Source organism: Lygodium microphyllum, chromosome 5 (genome assembly GCF_053477565.2).
Source record: "Lygodium microphyllum isolate KBCC chromosome 5, Lygodium_microphyllum_v1.1.10, whole genome shotgun sequence".
Taxonomy (NCBI): Eukaryota; Viridiplantae; Streptophyta; class Polypodiopsida; order Schizaeales; family Lygodiaceae; genus Lygodium; species Lygodium microphyllum.
Window position 1 is genome coordinate 101,981,801 of NC_141139.1, and position 23,847 is coordinate 102,005,647.

Genomic DNA, 23,847 nt, shown 5'->3' on the forward strand with positions numbered 1-23,847 from the left:
GTGATAAATTTCATCGTTTTATGATAAATCTTGGTTACAAATGGTTGGAAATGGTTGTTCTTGATTGTCAATGATCTTATTTATGAGAAAAACTAAGAAAATTAGCAAGAATCAGTGAGGAATCAATCATCTATTAATTTTTCTATGAACACGCAAAACCCGTAAAATTGCAGTTTTAAGATAAATCATGAATTTTGGGGGTTTTGATTTGTCAATGGTGTTCACATGGGATGAAATGAGAGATGAAAATAATTTTTAGCAAGTCCAATCAAGTCACATTTAAAATATATATATATAAATATTTACTGATAAATAAATAGGAAAAAAAAATATAAAAATAAAAAAATAGAGTTTTCGCTCGCTTGAAAAATAGAAAAAAATAATATATGTATCGGTGAATATATGGTATGGCTAAATCATGAGGTTTAACCTCAGCTTAACCCTATCATTATGCTAAAGTGAGTATTTATTGCTCTTCATGAAGAAAAATACATTAAACCGTCACTCTCTAATCCTACCACCGAATGGACAATCCTAAACAGTATGGAGAGGAGGGGGTAAGAAGTACTGATCATATGTTGAATCTAATTTTTTCTGATGCATTTTTTATATAGGATATGTGTGTTATGAGAATTAAAGGGTTCAGTAACACGAGCATGCTCGGTGCAGACCCTATCCAATGCACCAATTACATTTAGGATGAAAGCATGAAAGAAAATGGTTTTGCACTATCACAATGTTGTTTTAAATAAATAAAAATGGTTGAGAACTATGAATCATTCATAGTTGAATTACATTCAATACATGGTGTCATCTTGGATGCATGGCAATTGCATTCATAAATATTGACCCACGCTAACAGTGAGATATCCCAAACTATAGGTTTAACGGTTCATTTTCTTTAGGGGACTTACTCAATGAGGATTATCTTTTATCTCCTAGATTGATTGTTTAAAAGAGAGGACTATGCATCATACGTGCTTTACGTATTCATGGCGCATCTGAAGCCAATCCTTGAGGTGTAGGACAGCCGTAGTGGGGCCGTGGCAATTAGTCAAGGGGTACTCCCTGTGTCTGCTTTACGAGGTGTATAACACCAATATGTGTAGGTGCTCCCTGTGAGGATTTTGGGAAGGTCTATCTGTTGCACTATGAGCTATACAAATGCTTCTTTAGTTAGATCAGTGTGTAGCCTTCAGATGCTCTCGACCTTGAGGCCGTGGGGTGGTTTGATTGAGCATAGAGGCCTAACTAGAGCCTTAGAGCCAATGTCGGGCCACAACAAAATTTTACTAAATAAAATACCATTTCTTTTAAACTCATGTGGTATCTTACATGTTCTATAAGTTGCATCCCTTGAGAACATAGTATGGATTTCCATGGAGTAAGAGAGCTTCCACAAGCTTAAGCCATGTGTCACCACATCACTCCATTATTAAAGCTTGTTGACTTCTCTTAGGAATTTGAAGTCATCCATAGATGCCAGCATTATAGCAATGGGTTGTGTACTTTATACAAGAAGGTGGATCCGTAGCCTACTCTTCTAAACAAATCAAACCATATGAGAAGTATTATGCTACTCATGAATTGGAGCTACTAGTAGTCATTCAAGTTCTCAAACTCTAGTGCCACTACCTACTTGGTCATAGATTCACTCCTATCTCACCGAACATAAGAGCCTTAAGTGATTTCTCACTCAGTCGAATCTCAACATGAGGAAAAGAAGATGGATCGAAGTCTTGCAAGAGTCCAACTTCAAGATCAAGTACCATCTTGAAAAGAAACATGTAGTGTGTGGGTGATGCCCTTATTGAAAAGCCTTTTGAAATGCCCTAATAATTGAAGATCCTTCAAGATTAAAAAAATTGTAAGTCTTACCTTAAGCATTGCAGCCCATTCTTGATGTTGTGGGCTATTATATTGTAGCCCCCAATGATCCACAATACCTAGAGATCAAGAAGATTATGGCTCTAGAAAAGAAAGCCCTAATGCATAAGACCAAGTTCAAGAACTTTCTTTAATGTGAACTATTATACTACCAGTAAAGGTTTTATGTACCCTAAATTTGAGAATTGAAGAATAAAGCTTGTGGAAACCTCATGAAAGCCGTGTGCTTTGAAATGCAGGCTATACTAAGATCTTGAATACTATCAGAAGAAGCTTTCACTAGTTAGAAATGAAAGCATATAACTTTAGGTATGTGACCCAATGCTTAAGCTCTCAAAGGGTTAAGACTCAAAGGATCAAACTACCTAGCAAGCTACACCCTCTAGATATTTCTCAAATGAAATGAAAATATGTTAGCATAAATTTTATAGTGGTCCTACTGACTATGTAAGGAGGATATGATTCCATCTTGGTGATTGTGGATATGCTTACTATGGAAGATCATTATTTATCAATGAGATATCTCGACTTATACATGGGCTCCCGAAAAGGATCATTAGTGATCATGATATCCTCTTTGTCTAAAAAATTGGACTAGTCTCTTTCAAACCATTAGAACTCACCTATATTTTAGCATGGTCTATCACTCCCAAACTGATGGATAAATTGAAAGAGTCAATCAAGTCTTGGAGGATATTTTGAGAGTCTATTGTAGCAAAGAACCAAAGAGGTGGATTGAATATCTTCCATTGGTGGAATACACCATTCCAAGCATTATACATGCAAGAGTGCTTATCTCCTCTAAATTTCTCTAACACTATCATAAAGGCTGAAGTATCCAAAATGATGTTGGATTATATGCATGAGCAAGTCAAAGCAATATGTCAAGACACAAAGGCAACTTAAGACCATCGGCAAAAGGCCTACATGGATCTAAGAGAATAGATTGAATCTTTAAGGAAGGTGGCATGGTCTTTCTGAGGTTTTAATCCAAGAAGAGTTCCTTACCTCTTGGGAAATTCAAGAAACTTAGTTCCAGATATTGCGAGCTATACAAAATTATAAAATGCCTTGGGGGACACATGCCCATAAGCTAGCCCTACCTCCTTATCCAAAGATTCATGATGTATTTCATATAAGCCTATTGAAATCCTATGCCCCCAATCTCGAGCATGTCCTCAATGATGAAAAAATTGTAATGTCAACTCAAGGAATCCCTGAGGTCCAATCAAATAGAATCTTGGAAATTAGGAAAAAGACTTAAAGAAGTAGTATTCCTTATGAGAATATTTAATCTTGTGGAAGGATTTCCCAAAAGAAGATGTGATCTTGATAGAGAAATCCATTCTCCAAAAAGATCCCTTAGAGTTTCTCTCAAGATGAGAACATCTCAATTTCTCTAAGGAGAAGAGAATGTGATATATCCAAATTTTTCTAGGAAAATGGCATGTGACCACACCTATCCTTACCTTGTCATATGCATGACCTTGAGTCTTCATTATATATCCTTGTATAAATTCACAATTATTTATTTTATATTTAATTAGTTTAAAATTTATTATTATTATTAATTTAAAAAATTTCAAAATAAATATTTATTTTTATTTATCATAATTTTATTTATATTTTTGAATTAACTTTAATTTTTATTTAATTATAGTGATTTATTTAAAATATTTTAATTTATCTTAGTAATTTTTAACTTTCTAAAATTTTTAGTAATGATATATTAATAATATTATTAATTTATTTTCATTTAATATTTATTTTTTACATCTTTAAATACTCTTTTTAGTTTTTGAGAAAATTTTTAAATTATTTTACCATAAACATTCTCAAAATATCACAATGTATCGTGAGCAGTGATTGGAATAAATCCCTCATACAAACAACCCAAGACACACGAGAAAAAGGAGTGCCAATATAGGTTGTGGCCTGCTGCAAGATCTCACAAAACTTCAATTTTGCTTAGAACAATATGAGAGTCTATCTCCAAAATACGAAACAACTCAACAATTCGATAATCTTTCCCCAACCCCAACACATGAGAAAAACTTCAAAACTATGCCTCTTGTAGCTCACAAAGAGCATCAACACAATCAAGGAAGGTTTTTGTTTTTCTATAAGCGATACTACAAATCTCAATGAAAACCTTTGCCAACCACTAATACCAGAAGAACTTCCCTAAAATACAAACTATGTGTTTTGTAAAAAATATTTAGCGAATCCACATTCTAAGGGTTTTTATACCTTTAGAATACTTCTAAGATAACAAGCACTTGATGTCTTTCCCCCAAAGCTGAAAGAATGCAAAAACATAATATATGCCCGCCATCCTCTTTAACTTCCGAAAATTTGTAGTAGAATAAGCCAAAAAGTTGATCAATGATAGAAGTCATTCGAATTTGACATTTTATCAAAAACCTTATAGTGTCACTATAATTCCTTCCATAAATTGTTCAGCTACTCAAATCCTGCAATTTTTGTTGAATCTAGGGCTGCAAGCACTTCTCAATTCTTGATTTTCTTCTTGGATTAGTTTCAAACTCCTATCCAACTTTAGTCCTCTTTAAACATATGGTACAACTTTTAGGTCTTTCCTGTAAATACTTTCAAAAGTTCCTAGAAATATTTTGGAATGTCAATATAAGTTGTTCTTTAATCGATATCCGCCAAGTTTTCCATTAGCATACTTAGTAATATGACTATATGAACCCCCAAAATAATAATTGTTGGTGATAATCAGCTTCCAATAATGCAGAATAATCCCCCCCACCCCCTCAAAACAATTGGTTTTAGTTTGAAATGCTCTGGTGTTACACTTCGCCATCAATCTTTGATTTAATGACATATAAAAAATCAACTCCCCCAGACTCTAAAATTGATGACGAATAATCCTCAAGGCTATGAACAAAGCACCAAGTTTCAATATCAAAATAATTATTGCTCTAAGATAAAGCTTTGAATTAATCTATGCAACACATGGATCCTTGTCGAATACTACCACCCCACACTCTGAAATTCCATCTTAATGAAAACCTTCATGCATATCATTCCCTCAAATATATCACTTCAGCCCCTATACAAATATAGATATATATCATCAGTTTGTCAGCTTCCGTTTGCCTGAAAGTATTGTCGCCACCCTACGATAATACTTCCAATCAGCACCTCCCCCAAGTTGATGACCACCCAGATCATTCCATCCTTCAAATTAGGTTTTCACCCCCCATTAAATCGCTACTATCCCTACTATTTAAGCAAATAAACATAAATTAAAATGCACAATTCACATTAATAATCTTGGACATTTGATACCCTGTTGGCCCCTAAACATGGCACCTCTTCTTTTGGCATTTCTTTAACTTTAATTGCTAATGGAATGAGTACAAGCTGAGGTTCCACAATCTCCTTTGTTGTTCCAAAAGCCTCTTGGTGTAATAACAATTAGCTAGCAATTTAGACCAGTTGCCCCTTGATTTTCACCCAAGATGTGCACAAATGGAACCACCAAGTGGCCACAATCTGCCCCCAATTTACAATGAATGGGTTGGCATTTAGATTAACAATCATACAAATTTCAAGTGCTAAATTCAATGTATGATGCCTTCTCCTATTGACACAGGTCTTGAGGAGATTATATATGTTCAAACAATGGACTACTAACAAACACTAAAATCTAGACGTTGAAATTTGGGTATCTATGGGAGACAATGCCAAGCTAAGGGTTGAAAAGATGCCAAATTCTAGCCATTATCGGTGGCAATGGAAAAGTAGTTGATGGATGATTTGGAGGAGCATCTTGAGGGATTAGTGTTCCTTCAAGAAGACTTGCAAGTTATGAGAAGTTCACTAACAAAGAATATGGATAATCTATGGGGATAGTCAATTATAGGAAGGACATATTAGGTTGTTGCACAACCATACAGTGTATTGAAGCAAGTATTTATGCTTGAAAATTTGGCGAATATCATTGAAGGGAAGGCAAAGTTATTGGAAAGAGTTGACATTATGCTGTTTGATTATGATTGGTTGGTGCAATTGATGTCTACCTTGAAAGAGACAAAGGGAAATGTTGAGCCCATATTAATACCGAAGTCTATGGATATTGGGACTACAATGAAGAAGTGTATGGATGCTAATCATTCAAATATTGTTGATATTTTATCTAATATTGACAAGCACACTAAGATTTATGAGTTGATAGTGAAAAAAGTCCTTGATATTTTATTTGACATTGACAAGCAGGCCAAGACTTGTGAGTTGATAGTGAAAAAAAACCCTCAAGATGGATGTAGGTTTTGTAGTCTCACTTGTATACAGCATGTTTCTATGAGGGAGGAGCAGGTTGATAGTGGATATTCTGTAGTCTCATCTCTAGAAAACATGTGTTTATCAAGGAGGAGTATGTTGTCCAGCTAGGCAATCCCATTATGGGTGTGGTTTCTAGTTTTTGGAGAGGCTAACTATGATTCATGAGTTGAATAACTCATGAATTTGTTTTTACATCATATATGTTTTTCTTTTCCTAATCCTCATCATTTGGCATATGCGTATTATCTTTCCATAACTAGCGTTTAGAAGTTATTATGCAAACTACATCAAGGATTATGGATATAGTCGAGGGACTCTAACCACAATTGCCTAGTATGGCTCATCATAGGTAAAAGGCTTCTGATGGGGTATAATAGTGTTATTAACACAATATTAGTGAGTTAGGAATCTCCCAATTCCCATTTTTTGAATACTAAAAAGGTGGCACTTGGATAACATGCCCATAAGTTTCTCAAAACCATATGATATGACCTATCATTAGAAAGCAATTGAAAAATGGAATCTATTGAGCTATAGAGTGCTTGATTTGGAGTTATAATGTTCCAGTTATGAAAAATCCAAAGATTTGACAACGTGTCCCAAACTTATGGGAAATTCCCATATTCCTCAATATGGTGTTTATTTAGATCATTTTGTTTTTAGATAAGACATTTCATCTTGTAATAGTAAGGTTGGAGATTTGAGTACTAATGGGTTGTGTTGTTGTTAGTGCTTGAAATAACGGTATTATTTTATTATTGTCTCTTAATATATGTGAATGTTCTTAAGATATCATGAGCCAGATTGGAAAGTTGGTGGCTATTAACAAGGTGGGCTAACACACAATTGTTATTCTTGATCAAGATATATGGAAATTAATATGGAACAAAAACTCTTTGATGTCCCTTGCTCCATGTGCCTTATTTTATTGTTTGTGTAGTATTTGTTTGAGTTTAATGTAGTCTCATAACAACTTTCTTACTATTTTTCTATGATGAACTTTAGTATTTCATTATTGGATTTAGGCATGTAGCATCACCCAAAGCTAGAAAGGGGAACTTGAGAATTAAATATAGTTTAATTAAAGGTAAGAGCTTCAAATAATAAGGATGCTTAGCTCTCAATTAGACCAAATAAAGGGTTATTCAAGGGAACTTAAGAAGAAAAGGTAGTTTAATGGTGAGAGCTTCCAAACTAAGGATGTTTAGCTCCTAGTTAAACTGAATGCTTGTTCTACCTTTGATTATCCCAATGTCTAAAGTAGTCAAGATAGAAATGTGCAATTGAGGGCATGCCACTTATAGGCTTTCCAAATATAATCAATATAATGGAAAAGCTCTAAACTCTAAAGCAAGCTTGGTTTCATATTAAAATTTGAAAGGATCAACTCAATACAATATTTTGTTGGTTTACTCAAGTTAGTGAATACATTAGCAAAAACTTATGAAAATTTTCCATCCCATGCTAAAAAGAAAAACTAAGAATAGAAAGTGGTTGAAAGATAAGAACTTCAAGGACGAGGAGTTTTAACTCACAATTAAACCAAAAAAAAAAAGGTTCAACATGTTTAATGAGGCCATGCCTTATTACAAGATGGAAACATGCAATCAAGGCCACACTACTAGACTCTTGAAATCTAGTCAAAATCATGACAAACCTCTATATTCGAATGCAAAATTGTTGTCATATAAAAGTTACATATATTTGATGTTAGATACTCAATGTGTTATCTCTATAGAAGTTGAGCTTATTATTGGATTCAAGAATGCCATAAATGATTGAATATTTTGCAATACTTTAGGGGACATTAACACTACATGAGTTTCAAACCATCAAGGCATCATATAAAATTGAATGCCTAGAGGTCAAAATTCATAAAGGTGCTCGTCTAATTTCCCCCCTACTTGTTAGTAAACGACTTAGTATTAATATGATCAATTGTGAGATAGACCTCATTGGAATATACTTTCAAAACATAGTAAAATCTCTTCAAAGTATACCTCTATGCCAACATAACAATGGGTCATTTGTTAAGTCAGGTGAGCATATCTCAGGGAAGTTACTATACATATATCCTCTACATCATGTGCGTTCAAGGCCTATTTATAAATATCCTTATCTGTGAATTTTTTTGAATAAAACATAACGCTTGTCTATTCAATCTATAAATAATCCTTTTATATTACACCCTTGTGTATGTAAAAGATATATACAAATGGTATTATTTTGAACCCACGTGATGCACACATATATTCATGAGTAACTTACCTGAGGAGCATATATCATATATACATCTATGGAATACTACCATGCCAAGGTAAAAGGAAAAGCTCCAAAAGACAAATAGAGAAAAAGGAAAGAGTCTCAAGAATGAATTTTAGCTCACACTAAATCAAAGAGGAGCCAATATGTCTCTTCAAATAGAAGAAATATGTAGTTACCACACCATTCTCCTCAACTTTGCAATTGTACCAAAAATCCCACCAAACCTCTTAATACTAATTCAAACTTGCCCATATATGATTATATGTTTGTGATACCAAAGGAGTATTAGCAACTATAAGTATATACATTAGTGGCTTCTAGGGTGCAAGGCTTAGGAATATGTGGGGCTTCTAGCAATGTTAGTTAGTACTACAAACATAAGTATTATTAACTTAGGTATGTCAATTAGTTTGCAAGAGGAAAGCTCAAATAAAAAGTACCCCAAGACATGGAGACATTTGCTTAAGAAAATAAGATTTACTGGTAATGACTTGTAGAGAGGGCAATTATGTGACACACCATGGAGCAAGATTTTGATTGCTAAATCCAAATATAGCAGTATCTAGAAAGCTCATAGTGGACAAAAGCATCTTTGATAGTAGGAACTCGGCATGAAAACTAGGCCTTGCTTATTTATCAAAGGTATTAGAACTAACAACTTTTGTGATATTCACACTATGCCTCTTAGTGGAAAATGAATAGTGCTTTCTCTATTGAATTCCACCCTAAGGAATGCGATGGATCATGATTCATGATAATGGTGCAATGTGTGGTGCTCTTGGTCAACAACATCCAAAATATGCACTATTTTGAGGGACAAAGGGTAGGAGAGGCTAGGTGACGTATAGATGCTACCCTTGTCCCTTAGAAATGATTGGTTGTTTTGTTGGATGGTACATGGACATAAAGGAAATAAGGATTTTGGTTCCATAAAGTGTGTACTTTTAAGGTAAGAATGGAGACTCTTATGGGATTTTACTAACAACCAATAGGATAGTAAGTACAACCAACATTAGGCTTTGTACATTCAACAAGATAGTAAGCACTTTTCCCTTTTCTGGAGTGAGAGAAATGATGGATATATGAGAGTTTGCAATTTCTAGTGTTATGCACTCATTTCCATGAGAACTAGAGGGGTTGTTATTAAGGGGTTCCTCTATGAAATCTTGAAGATAATAAAATGTTTCTCTCATGCATGTGCACAATGATTGTGGGTTGGCACGAGTACAATAGATGGTAGGCCTAAAGGAAATAGGTTTCATAGTATTTAATTCAGGTGTGCTATGTAGGGAGATGTGTACTATAGGCTAACCACTTGTTTGCAACCCTTTTGAGTAGCATTTCCATCTCATGTCTGTCAATGTTGGCAATGGATGTAAAAAGAGGATGAAAGAACAATCACACACAATTAGGAGGGAAAATGAGAAGCTGTCTTGTCTTCTTGGGGAGTTTGGGGGGGGGGAGGGGACTCTAAGAACAGCTAGACACTCTTTGGCCAGAGTAGATGGGCAAAATCTAGTGTGCACTCTTTACCGCTATTAATGAAATCGCATTATAGAAAACCCCTTTGATCCTTAAGGATGGAGTAGGTAACTCGTGTTAAGACGTCGAATACACATTCGGTCATGAACTCCCTCGATTGTGACTGGCGAGAGGCGATGTAAAGAAGGTCTAGTTATAACAGCCTACCCGTATGCTGTGGCTCTAGCGGAGGCGTAGGCCTAATAGGGATAAGTTATAACATGAGTTTGGATGTGGGGAAGTTGTGGCGGTCGTTGGTTTGGGGAGAGAGACAACAGGAAGGACGATTTTTACGTGGTAGGGAGGAGGGAGAGAGAAAGGGGCGCGGCCCGGGGAGCAGCGACAGTACTGGCACTGTGAACATGCAGTGTCTCCAACGCGCGACCACGATGGGGTAGCAGGCGTAACTATGTCATCTAATCAGCTCGACAAAGCGACCTCTTGCGGCCACATGCAGCCTCGCAGCACCTGCATTTCTCATCCCAATTTCATCATCAAGGTCCCTGAGCTACTACCTACGTTGAGGGGCCCTGATTACATTATCTCTCTGCCAGTGACGACGTCGCTACAGCTATATAACATCAGCTCAGGTTCAGAACTTGCCACTGCACCTGGCGCAGCATCCTCCAATCTAGTGCAGGCCTATAGGAGCTGGGTGTCTTGCGATAGCTGCTGAGAGTAGCAAGAACATCCTTGTTCTAAACAGATCATGGCTGCCACTGCGCATGCGGTCCGGCCTGTTATATGGCTAGTGTCTAGTTACTACATCTATCTCTTGGTGGCCGTGCGTGCGTCCTACTACAGGGGAGGGAGCTCCCAAGAGAGCGGCTGGAGCAGCGCCCACGCCACGTTCTACGGCGGAAGCGACGCCTCGGGCACAATGGGTAGGTGGCTACTAAATTAATCTCGACATACCTGTGCACAATTTATAAATTGAGACGCCAGTGGATTGATTGAATAAATATTCTGTGATCTATTTGATTACTCCATGTCGATCGACATGGATTGCGACGTAGTAAAGGCTATATTATAATCGGACACACATGACATGTTGACGACAGGCGGCGCTTGCGGCTACGGCGACCTCTACTCCTCCGGCTATGGCACCAACACGGCGGCCCTGAGCACGGCGCTCTTCAACGGCGGGCTGAGCTGCGGTGCCTGCTTCGAGATCAGGTGCGATGCCCAGGCGGACCCCAAATGGTGCCTTGGCGGAGCATCGTCTGTGGTGGTCACGGCCACCAATTTCTGCCCGCCCAACCCAGCACTGTCTAACACCGACGGCGGATGGTGCAATCCCCCTCTCCAGCACTTTGACATGGCCCAGCCGGCCTTCGAGAAGATCGGGGTCTACAAGGGAGGCATCGTGCCGGTGCTCTACAGGAGGTAATTATTACAACTAATCAGGCCAGCTGCTCTCGGCGTCAGCTATGTTTAATTGCAGGGCACCGGCGCAGCATGGCAAGCATTGGCTACTTACTAGTATACATGTCAAGCTACTCCTGAAACGTCATAATAATGTATGTCCGTCTTCAATTCTTCAGGGTGCCCTGCGCGAAGACCGGTGGCATCCACTTCACGCTTAACGGCCACTCCTACTTCAACCTCGTCCTCGTTACCAACGTGGGAGGCGCCGGCGACGTGAGAGCCGTGTCCATCAAGGGCTCCCGCACCGGCTGGCAGCCCATGACCCGCAACTGGGGCCAGAACTGGCAAAGCAACGCCAACCTGGACGGCCAGAGCCTGTCCTTCCAGGTCACCACCAGCGACGGCCGCACCCTCACCTCCTACGACGTAGCGCCCGCCATCTGGCAATTCGGCCAGACCTTCGCCGGCGAGCAGTTCTGAGGCCGCTTGATACGACGCGCCTCCTCAAGTTGGGTCGCCAGGATCAGCGGATTCCCTTTATGCACATCTACATACAGCTATAATTTAGTCTTCGCCCGCGCCGGCCTATAGCCTGCAGAAGTGGTGGCCCTCTCCAGTCGGTGAATCGAGGCCACCCGCTGATGCTTACGCACGCCGTGTGGTGGGTAGGATTCCTCATCCTATTCTGTATTCTCCCATGTCTACAGTGCTAGAGCCGCACGCTCTTGTTCCATGCCTTGGGCTTTCAACCCATCAGCTCTTTGGGCTTCTCTACACAATGAATGTTCCCTCGGCTACCTCATGTGCAAGCTGGATCCTCATGATGCGCATCCCGAAGGGTTGTTCATCCATGTGCTTTCCATGTAGATGTAAATAATATACACGAGTGCCCTTCTGCTTCAAAACTACTTTTCCACCAATTACATCAGTTAAACACGTTTATCATTCTTCTTCAAACTTACTTTTCGACTTAACTACAACACTTTCCTCATCTGAAAAACGTCTCACAATTTCCACGTTCTTTCCTCATTTGAAAAGCACCGCAAATTTTTCGGGCCGACCCATTGTTGTGCTATGTTGCTTCTTAGTGAAAGTGAGATACCAATTGCAGTTAATTTTCTAAGCAGCACTTGCGTGCCCAACGCTCGCACGTATGCACATACACACAAATTCCCCAATCCCCAATCCCAAATCGGTATCAAACCCTTCAAATGGATTGAGCAAGCCTAGCAATGCTGCCTTACTAACATGCATCCCACAAATATTAGAATTGAATCCTACTGGTAGCAAGCTTGAAATTTTAGCGACTCTTGCACTAATCAAAGAGAGATGGGGAGAAAGAGGAAAGAGAGAGAACCTTACTTGAAGTAAGACTTGCAAGGAGTTTTTGAACACCCTCAACAATCAGTACATCAAGAGACATACCATTTTTTTGTTGTGTTTGTTGTTTCAGATTGCACATAAAGATACCAAAATGGGAGCACCATAACCCTAGCACCGAACCTCCACCTCAATTTGGATTGCCAGTAGCAGTTCATGATCCTTGATGTACATCTACAAACTTTTGTTTAATCTAATTCTTCCACATGTAACCCCACAAGTGGTGGCCCTCTTGACTTTCACTAGTACTCGGTGATTGTTGCCATTTGATTGCGCATGCATGTGGTGGATAATATCCCTCATTCTACTCTACATTTTTCCATGTCTACAATAGGAAAATTACATACTCTTGTTCCATATCTTGGGCCATCAGCCACCTATTTGCTCCACACCTTGGGCCTTCAATCCATTAGCCACTTATTCGGGCTTGATCTATACATACATGGATGGAAACATTGTGACCATTCCCACGGCTAGCCCATGTCAAAGCGCAACCCAAAGGGTTGCTAATCCATGTGCTTTCCATGTTGATGTTTATGTACACGGGTACCAATCTTCTTCAAACTAGTTTCCCACCACTTGTAGCACTCTTGTCACTTCCTCCTCAAGGGGTATATAAACTAGTTTCCCATCAGGTAGAGCACTCATGTCATGCTCTCCTAATGGTATATATATCTCCTCTTTTTGTAGTGTTAGTTTACTCACAATGTCAAACCTTGAAAGCATATTCCATTGTCCCCCCTCCCAAAGAAAGGGAAATTGCTAGCTCATCACCACATCATCATGGTATGTTAACATAAACACATTCTCAATGAAATTCAAAGCTACAACCTATCACTAGTGCATAATAGGGTGTGATTTCTAGGAGTTGTATCGTTTTATTTGTTGAAAGATAGGCATGTGAACCCCATGTATGCAAGGGTGGATAAGGGTAACTGGGTGTGAATAAATTGGAGGGCAAGGGAAAACCCTAACCCTAGCCATCCAGTGGCTATTTAAACAGCCTAGAGGTCGCTCTCAATGTAGAGGAGAGTGTACCAGTTGTACTTCTGAACAACTCATTAAGCAAGATCTTCTTCTTGTACCTGAGCTCTCTCTCTCCCTCTTGTGCACACTCTCTTACTCTCACTCTGATTTTTCAATATGGTATTAGAGAAATCTCTAATCCACTGAGCTTCCCACAATCACATCTTGGCTTAAGCTCATAAGAGACTTCCATTTCTTCAACTTATCCTTCTTTCCACCATAGCCAATTCAGACCTTCCTCCATTCGAGGAGCTAGTGTGAGCAAAGGAAGCCATATCAATTCTTGATTCCTTTTAGAAACTTCTTCTCCAGCTCAGATTGCTTCAGCATGTTGCATTGAACACTGACATTGAGCAACCAAGAAGGTGACATTACGTGTTTTTGCAGATTTAGTGTAATTTTAACAATGTGAACTATCACGCTATAGCACGTGCAATAGAGGGCACAATCCCTTGAACTACCATAGGTCTTTGTTAGCCCTCCAAGTGGGCTATCTCCACCTAAGAGGGTTTGGCATAATTTCTTCCTCCCTACTGCTCCCACATATAGCAAAACCCTAGTTGTGGGTTGTCTAGCAGCCATAGCCAGAAAGCTTCAAGCTTTCTCCCTTTAACATTAATCACCTTATTTGACACTAATAGTGATTCTAATCACTGATTCAAGTCATGTGGAGTATCTTGCAGGTCTAGAAGCTCTATCTCAAGTTTAAAGACACTTGGTGAACATCATTAAGCTTGTGAGAAAGCCAACTTGTAGACACATACTATGAGATGAGTGCTAGTAAGAACTAATGCTACATCTCGTAGTCATGATCCTATTTCTCATCAGCATGTGGAAGATGTTTTACCCTAGATCTCAATCTTGAGTAGATTAGTCTCTATCTATCTTAAGCATATTCATTAAGTGCCTAACTGTCATTCTAAGGCTATGTGTAGGTCATAAACACATAGACCATTTTCCTCATCCCTCATCTCATCTTGTAAAAACTGACTAATGAATGCTAGAACAGTTTTTCCTTCTCGTATGCCATTGAAAGTACGGAATTTGAAACTTCTTTTACTTATCTTTGATTCCTTGCGGATGGTTTGAGCTTCGAGAGTTGCGTCGATGGTACGTCGGATAAGATCTTCAGATTGAGGTTCTTCTTTGTCAGTAGACGCTCTTTGTAAATTTGCCAGTTGAACTTGCAATGCTTGCCTAGCCCTTCGTTCTTCTTCCAATTGCATCATGATTAAATCCAGCTTTTGCTCCATCGTAGGTTCAGATAGGTTGCCTTCAGCCATAAGATCATCCATATGTGGTTTCGTCATCCTGCAAAACTCAAAAGACATTTCTCACTCAAAATCTAGTTAGCGGGACGAGCATAGCTCAAGTTCGGGAATACAAGGCTTATGTATTTTTGGGTATGGCTTTCATAATCTTCGAAAAATCTACGTTTAATCCTTCTTCGTATGCTGAAAATGCTTCAGCAAACCTGCGTATGGGTAGAGTACCTTCCAATGAACAACTTTGTAGTTCGGAGTTTCTGCGCAGGAACAGCCCTTCTAGGAGTTTTGAGCACAAGTCAGTTTTGACCCCAGCTGACTTGTCTGACTTGCAGAGTAGCAGATTAATGTGACTTGCAGAGTTGCAGACTTGCAGGACTTAGTCGATTTATCTGACTTGCAGGATTTAGACTTGAGAGACTTGCTGAATCTGTTTGTGTGACCTGACTTACTGAAGCTTAGGTAACTTTGTTGTTTTGGTTAAGTAAGATTGAGCTTACTGTCCAAAACGTAAAATCGTGGGAATGCTGTTTATTGATAATATTTTTGCTGTGGGGTCACTATTTAGTACATTAGTCACTATGGTTTTGTATGCAGATGTGTATGTTTTAGCATTGCAAAAGGAAGCTTTGTAAGTTCAAAATATTCTTTATAAATAAAATCAAAGTAAGTAATTTTCTTTCAACATACATTCGTGCTTGACCATGAACACCGCTGAGAGAATTCATAAAGATAATTTCCCTTGAAAGACAATTAATGTAGATGAGACTCCAATGCCCTCTGCAAATTCATAAAAGAGGTGAGTAGAAGGGTGAAAGCAAATGAATATAAATTTTCCTCTATAGAATCCTCTATAGAAAAAGAAAAATACCTTTCTACATAAGGGAAAAAGATGTGGTAATTTGTCACACTATCGAAGCTACGAAAAAATGGTGAAATATTAGAACCAGATTTTGCAAAAAGTTCCACAGAGAGAAGTGGATCAACAATGTATATGGTTCTTCGGATATCGAGAGTGAGCGAGGAGACCAATGCCTGTAGACAATAGCAAAAGCTATTCAATACAAATTTCATCCAAAATATACTTGAACCTAAAAGACTTAACTTACGCAAAAAAAAAAATATAAACCTTACCTTATGCAACAAAAAACCACGGAGTCAGATAGTTGGACATCCCTTTTTTCCAACATGGGCTTGTCCTCGGGAGATATACTAAGATATTCCTCCTCAGGTTCCGCAGAGACATTCACAAGAATCTACCCATACACTTTGCCCATCCTCTCGCTGTTGACAGGAGCAAGTAATGCGGCTTTCCTCTTGTAAACATCGTCTTCAGTTTCAAGCACCTCCTGATTTTTTTCACTCAAGAAAGCCTCCTGCTGGGTGACACCCCTTGTAGGGTAAAGGTGAGTAACATCCTCAACATTTAGCTTTTTCTCTTTCCTGGACAATTTTGGGGGAATGTTAAGGATTTCAAAGGCTTTTTGATCATTGGAAGGCAAGGGCCTCAGCACTTTGTCAAACCTATACCTAACTCTGCTGATGATGCTGAAATCTTTATTCATAAGGGTGATCCTATGAGCATGGGCGGCACCAATGTAAGCGTCGTTCATGAAATCAATAACAAAATCTTCTGCGGCCTCTTGCAGGGCAAGAATGGCTGAGAGTTGCCACTTCTTATTTAGACCAGAGACAGTTGCCACTTGAGACAATCTATCAGAGATCTCTTTAACGACCCTTATAAAAGCAGCTTTTGGAATGACATGCTGTGTAGCCCTCTGGGCTTTCCTTATCTCACTGAAACATCTCTGCATATAGAAGAACCTGGACTTCCTCTTTCTCTTTTGTGGCTTGGGAGGTTCAGTGGCTTCAGCAGATGTAGCCTCAGGTGCCATTGTAGGGAATGAGTCTTTCACAGGGCAAGAATCACCCTTTGCTTCCTCAACTTTAGGAGAAGAAACATTTATAGAAGATGTAAGGCCAACACCAGGTGTAGGGGGGATTTCTGTTGTAAAATGCTCTGGGGCCTGTGATGGACCAGCTACAGTAAACTTGGCAGAGGGCTCCTCGTCAGATTCATCAAATTTTAACTTTCTTTTTCCCCCACTGTCCTTCCCATCCAGATACACTCTTCTTGCAGTTTGCTTTGTCTTTGCCATCCAGAAATGCAAAAATAACAACCAGAAGGACAATTCCAGAAATAGTAAATCAAATAGGCTAATTGGCGCGAAAAGGGACGAAATGAGCAATTTTGATACGGCGCGATATGAACAAAACGAGCACAACGGAACAGCGCCCTCGCTCCGTATTGGACACCAGAATGCCAATACGGCGCGATATGGAGGAAACCAAGACTGCGTATGGACGCCCTCGCTCCGTATTGGCAATGCCACAAGGGTGAGACGGAAATGCTGATACGGCGCAATATGGAGCAAACGAACCCAGCGGATGGACGCCCTTGCTTCGTATTGGCCTGCAGGGTCCGTATTGGTGAGACGAAAGTGCTGATACGGCACGATATGCAATAAACGAGAATAGCGTTCGGACGCCCTTTACACCTTTGTCTTCATAGCTTAAATATCGGCTTCTACAAAGCTTCCTTTGATTCCACGATATCCTGCACTTTTCTTGGAACAACTTGATAATATTCTTTGGCATCAGTTTTTCATATTTTTCTGACACACACACAACAGGCACACAAACAGAAACACACAAGTGGAGTATGTACATTGGATGCGGGTACTGAAAAGGACGGAAAGATAATGCAGCAATCAAACACAATGAAACACACGTGAAAAGATAACATAGATGCACAACAAAAATAGAGGTGTTTACGGCTCAGATGCGCAGCAACATGACACCGTTCAAATTGGTTTGTGGGGAGAAGTGTGTCTTGCCCTTAGAGATGGAGTTGCCAACCATAAGATTTGCAATCAATCATTCTTTGGGTGATGAGGATGCCCTCTTCGAACGTTTTACGACTCTGGCCCACTTAGATGAGCTCAAATTGCAGAGTTTCTTGCATTAAAAAGTGGCTAAGCATTGGATGAAGCAGCTATATGATCTAAAAGCGAAGAAATATACCTTTAAGAAGGGGAAGCTAGTTCTTTATTATGATGCACAGAGAGAACTATTTCCAGGAAAACTTGAGCCCAAATGGGACGGTCCCTACAAGATTGTAAGAATAGGGAAGAATCAATCCATGACATTACTGGCTGATCTTGAGGGAGTGGAATTCAAAAATAAGTTTAATCTTAATAAGATTAAACATTATTATTTCTAAATGTACTAATGAAATAAATGCCTTGCAAGTCAATATTAGGTTGATCAAGAACATGCAAGAGACAGAAGAGGTTGATGGGGCAGTTGATTCCTTATTTGGAACACCCCATAATTGGAGCAGAGATATCATCAAGGGAAGCTTATCTAGTTGAGTAAAGGATATAAGGTGATTAAGCAAGAGGATAGATCATTCATTTGGGAAATCAAAGTCTTCTATCATCACTTCTTACGAGTCTTGACAAGGATCCCTGTTACATTTAATGAAGAGGGTGGGATGGAGCCTTCAGTACAGCCTCTGAACATGATCAATTTTGATTATCATAATTACGAGTAGAATTGACAATGACTGGCTGTGTGAATCCATTGTGAACGTACACAATGTACTTTGATGGAGTGTCCATGGGTCCCAACAAGAAAGGGAGTATAGGGATAGTTATTAAAGACCCCCAACGTAGAGTAGTAATGAAGTTAGTAGTTTATCTTGGGGTTGGATTTACCAATAACATGGGGGAATACAAAGCCTTAATCATGGGGTTAAATATTGCTAAGAAAGGTGGTATCCGCTAGTTGTTAGTCAAGGGGGATTCCCAGTTGATATTGAACCAACTAAGTGGGACATACACAGTTTGGAATCCTATTCTCTCTATGTATTATCGCACTGCTATGACCTTCCTCAACAAGTTTGAGAGAGTTCTCTTCAGGTGGTTCCATGTCATTAGAATCAATTTGCAGACTCATTAGAAAACTTTTCTTATGAAGAAGACCTTTTATTTAGCTGTGGTCCTAGTTTGGATATCTCTATGGATGATGAGATAAGACCCAGTCGATTGTGGGGCCTTCTATCAGAACATGCCCTATATGGCAGGCAATGGTTAGTATAGGTAATGCAAAGGGTAGCCGATACGCATTTTCCTTTGTTATCATAGAACCATAGGTTGGTTAGCTGACAGGTTATGCGTACGTCTTGCTATTTATGCAAGAGGTATGGGTCATAATTTGATGCATTTAGTTTAGGGCAGGAACCCTATGTCCTCAGGATGGAGCATCATGTTGTCTATTAATAAGATTTTCCAAGGCGGGATGTATATGAGCTGGTTTTCTTGATTTCCATTAGGCTAGGAGGGTTGGTTTTGCCAAGTCTGAATGTTTTCCTTGTTTAGGCCAAGAGTTCCAGTTAGTTTGCAGTGAAATGTGCTATTTCATTAGGCCAAGAGGGCCATATGTCTATTTGGTGTAGGTACGTTTAATGGTTTTCTATTTTAGTGATTGCATCATAGAGGTCGACGAAGTCATTGGAGGGAGCCTTTGCTGCGGAGGAGCTTCTTGTGGCCATTCCAGGTGGTTTCATCCCCTTTCTGAGTCTTTTCCCCTTAAGTAGATAATGATATATGTGCATGTCAGGGTTACTCTCTTTTCATTTGTTGGGGACCAGCAATCAATGCATGAAGTCCGAGGTTTAGGTTAGGTATGTCTGCGGGACGTGTGAGCAGTTATTGCCTCCTGCAAATGCATTGTCAGGCACTAAAGACCTGTTTTAGAAGGTAGTTCTAGTGATCTTATTCTGCTAACCTTCTAGGCAGCCATTCTAGGAGTTTCTATTAGTTGTGAGGAAGTTAAAGAAGCTTGCTAGAATAAATATATGCAAACAAGTAAAGCCTTGAATAGTTGAAGAATAACAATATACAAAGGTGTGTAAAAAGGGGTTCTAACTCCTATAAAAATAGAAAAGGAAAGAAAGAAAAATCCGTGAGCAGTTGTTCATCACCTTGCAAGGGCTTGGTAGGTTCCTGGGGATGATGCAAGACCCGGGGCCGATGCCTTGTCTTCCTAGGGGTGGTATCTAGCTGAAAAAACAAGAATAAGAGAAGGTTGGAGCAAAAATAAAATTGAGTGTTAGAAAGTAATTAAGTGTCACCTTGCGAGGGCTTGGTAGGTTTTTGGGTATCGAGACAGGACCTAAGGCTGATGGCCTATTCTCCTTGGTTCATTACACTCAGCTCCCTCCTTTTTACATACCTGAGTATGGCAGAAATAAAAGCTTAAAAGGACAAATGTGCTAAATGGTAATATTTCTTGATCAGGCTATAGGAGTCCTCACCTAGCAGGAGCTCTTGGTTGAGTTGTCCTCAGTTAGGAAGGTAGTTCAGGCCACCATTTAGGACGACCTCTTTGATAGTTCTTTTTAGCTTGGCCATGTTGGAGCAGTCGGTTAGTGACTAGCTTTGGGCTTTCTGTCAAATTATGCTAGGCCTACTCCTCATGGATTTCATGCCTTGGTTTTGACAGGGGGTAGAGTGAGAGCTGTGATGTGTTTTGTTGTGTATTTTATTTATCAACTTGATGCTCTTTGTGATTGCGTTGATGTGCGGATCTGCTCGTAGGATTCGACGGGCTAAGTTGCCCTATCTTGTGGTCGCCAATGGGCAGTGGATTTTTTCCCCAAAAAAGTGCTCAAAATTCTCCAAAAAATCCAAATTTCAAGGGAAAATTAAACTCAGTCGAAGGCAATAGAGGCAATTGGGTCGATTTTAAGCGGCAAGCAACAAACAGGTTTCAAAAATTCTAAGTTAGAGCTTAAGCACATGCTCAAGAATGTATCAAGAATGTATCAAAATATCTCTTTATAGGGGAGGACCTTGGCAATAAATATCCATGGTTTCTCCATTTTCTTTGAGATTATCTTGAGATAGAGATTGAGCATATAAGCAACTTTTATCAACTATCTCTTTTTGGCAAGATCTTTTTGATGAATTTGGAAAAGAGTTGGAGCATGTGGTCCACTTTGTATGAACCCTCTCATTATTTTCTAGGAAAGGGGGAGGGGGAGAACATTTAGTAAGATAGAGGGACACAATGTGAGTAGGTGCTCTAGCCTATCTAGAACCTCTCCACCTTTATGTGTCATTGAGTTCACTTTTAGCCAAGTCTTTCGAGGATTGATATAGGATAGAGCACATGCTTTCAAGCTTGTATCAACCTTCTATCTCTCTCTCTTTATATGAGTTTGAGATCTCTTGGGACAAAGCTTGAACATGTTCTCAAGCTTGTCTCAACCCTTTCTTTCGAGGTGAGGAATTTCAGTGAGACCTTGTCAAGGTAGTTTCTCCTCCCCCACTGAGATTTCTATGAGATAGAGCTTAAGCACATTATCAAGCTTGTATCAACACTCTCTATTGAGCACATGGTCAGGTTTGTAACAACCCTCTTATATTTTGATTTGAGTTTTAGGTGTCTTAAGAGAACAGAGTGTGCTCAAGCTTGTATCAACTATCTCTCTTTGAAAAGACTTTGAGGTAGCTTTGGAAAAGAGCTTAAGCATGTGCTTGATCAAGCTTGTCTCAATCCTTTCTTTCTAGGTGAGGAAAACAGTATGATTGTTTCCTCTGCATTCATCGAGACCATGACAAGGTAGTTTCTCATTCCCCATTGAGATCTCTATGAGATAGAGCTTAAGCATATTCTCAAGTTTACATCAACAATCTCTATTTGATATGGCTATTTGAAATATCTTTTTGACATAGCTTGAGAGAATTCTCAAGCTTGTATCAACCTTCTCTTTGAGAGCGGAATTTTGGTGCCGGGAAGTGCTTAAAAATAGCTAAAAATTATGAATATCAAGGGAAAAATATTCACTGTCAAAGGCGGCGGCTCGATCTAGGACGATTTTAAGCGCCAAAGTGCTTTAAAGGCGCCCGAGCGACACTTGTTGATTTTTCATAATTTTTCAGACAGTCGTGCGGGTTGACACGAGCTACTGGCCAATGCGGGATGCTAAGCCGGACGCCCAGGATTTTTCAGAGCTCGATTCCGAGTCCGGACGGGGAAATGGCCAAGAAACCGGTCAAGATACGAAGGGGTGGACAAAATTTGGCCAAAATGGGCAAGTGACCCTTGGGAGCCCAAATTTTAATGTAGCATGAAACTTTTCATTTTTTTGAAGATGAAGAAATCGTGGAGAGGAGCACGCAGACAAGCGCCGTTTTTTTCGCTCCAATGTTGATCATGCCATCTCCAGCCTGCAAACAACCCCCCCCAATCATCATTGGCCCTCATTCCCCTCTGTATGCAGACTCTATCGCCGCCCTTCGCCCGTCGAATGATGCCCTCTTTGGAGAATTCTGATTTCAGTCTTTCTCTCTCCTCCCTCTCTCTCTTCTAAAGGCAAGTTCATGTGGGGAGAAGAAGGAAGAAGAAAGAATGGTGGAAGCTTGTCCGGCATGGATCGGATTGCTCCATGGGCTGGAAATGGTGATTTGTGATGTTGCTGGACATGAAGTGCTGCTGTTTTCCAAATCTACAGCCATGGACATAAAACCCGAAACACGCAAATAAGCGGTAATTTAAAATTTTCAAAGGAAATTTGAGCTTTTATGGCTTTTGTTTGATGAAATGTTGTTCATGTGGGATAATAATTGTTCATGTTGCTATTTTCTATGAGTTCTTGCTGGTCATAATCAAAAAATCAGAAAAATATGCATTTTGTGGTTCAAAATAATATGCTAAAACACGTAAAACATGAAAAAACAAGGGAAAATGAGGGTTTTTGGCATAAAAAGGGGGAGGTAAATAGGAACATCAACTAAACTTTCATTTTTCTGCAAGAAGGAACTAAGGGCCACAGCCCATAACCTGTTTTGAATTTCCAGCAATTAAATAATGCATAAAAATAAGGGAAAATACAAGAAAATGGTGGGAAAACCCTAGAAATAGGGGAAAAATACATTTTGGGTTCCGAAAAAATAAGGATAAATAAGAGCAATGTTTGTGAATGTTTGTGGGGACTGAAGCATGAGGTTTTGCCTCAGTTCAACCCCACGTTCTTGTTCTAGTGTGTCTTTTTCTGTTTTTTTCCACATAAAATGATGGAGAAATACCCTATAAATCTATCCAATGATGCAATATTTAAACGGGGAAGGGTAGAGAAGTTGAAATATGTCTGAATGCCGTGTGAAATGATGGGAAAGTTGCTGATTTCTATGCATAGCATTTAGGACGGATGATAATTAAAATTAAGAGCTTAGTAGCACGAGGATCACCTCGGTGCTAGGCCCATGCAACGAAGCACGAACGGTAGTTGGAAACCATTAAAAGAATGATTTGCACTTGTGCACGATACCGTTTTGCTAAATGTTTGAGCACTAGGCATCCACCAAATGCATAGAGCATGAAAAGAATTTAAGAGTATCGGTGATCAGCTCCTGGACATGCATTGCAATTGTTTTTGGAACACGACCTACGATGAGAGGCAGTGAGATACCCATGCTGTAGGCTAGTCGTGGGATCCTAAAGGGGAAATTAAGTAAGGACAAAGGTACATTCCTGGACACGCTTATTGGGTACCTTGAGCGACGTTTGTGCGAAATGTCTAAATGTTGAGCGACGCACTGAGGGGCCAATCCCCAAGGTGTAGGAGAGTCGTAGAGGGTTGACGGCATTCAGCCGTAGGAGGAACCCCATGTGTATGTGATTCGAGCCTTTTGGCTATGTGAAAGGGACTCCCTCTGAGGAGTAATATTGGGTTAGGATCAGTTGGACTACA

General features: G+C 39.5%; 1 protein-coding gene across 1 annotated transcript; it reads left to right on the forward strand.

Moving 5' to 3' along the window:
* Nucleotides 1-10,247: 10,247 nt before the first annotated feature.
* Nucleotides 10,248-12,308, forward strand: LOC148036211 (expansin-A10-like). The gene is made up of 3 exons (XM_087678209.1): nucleotides 10,248-10,871; nucleotides 11,049-11,373; nucleotides 11,532-12,308. The coding sequence occupies exons 1-3, from the start codon at nucleotides 10,697-10,699 to the stop codon at nucleotides 11,833-11,835; spliced, it is 804 nt and encodes a 267-aa protein (XP_087534335.1). The 5' UTR covers nucleotides 10,248-10,696; the 3' UTR covers nucleotides 11,836-12,308.
* Nucleotides 12,309-23,847: the final 11,539 nt, after the last annotated feature.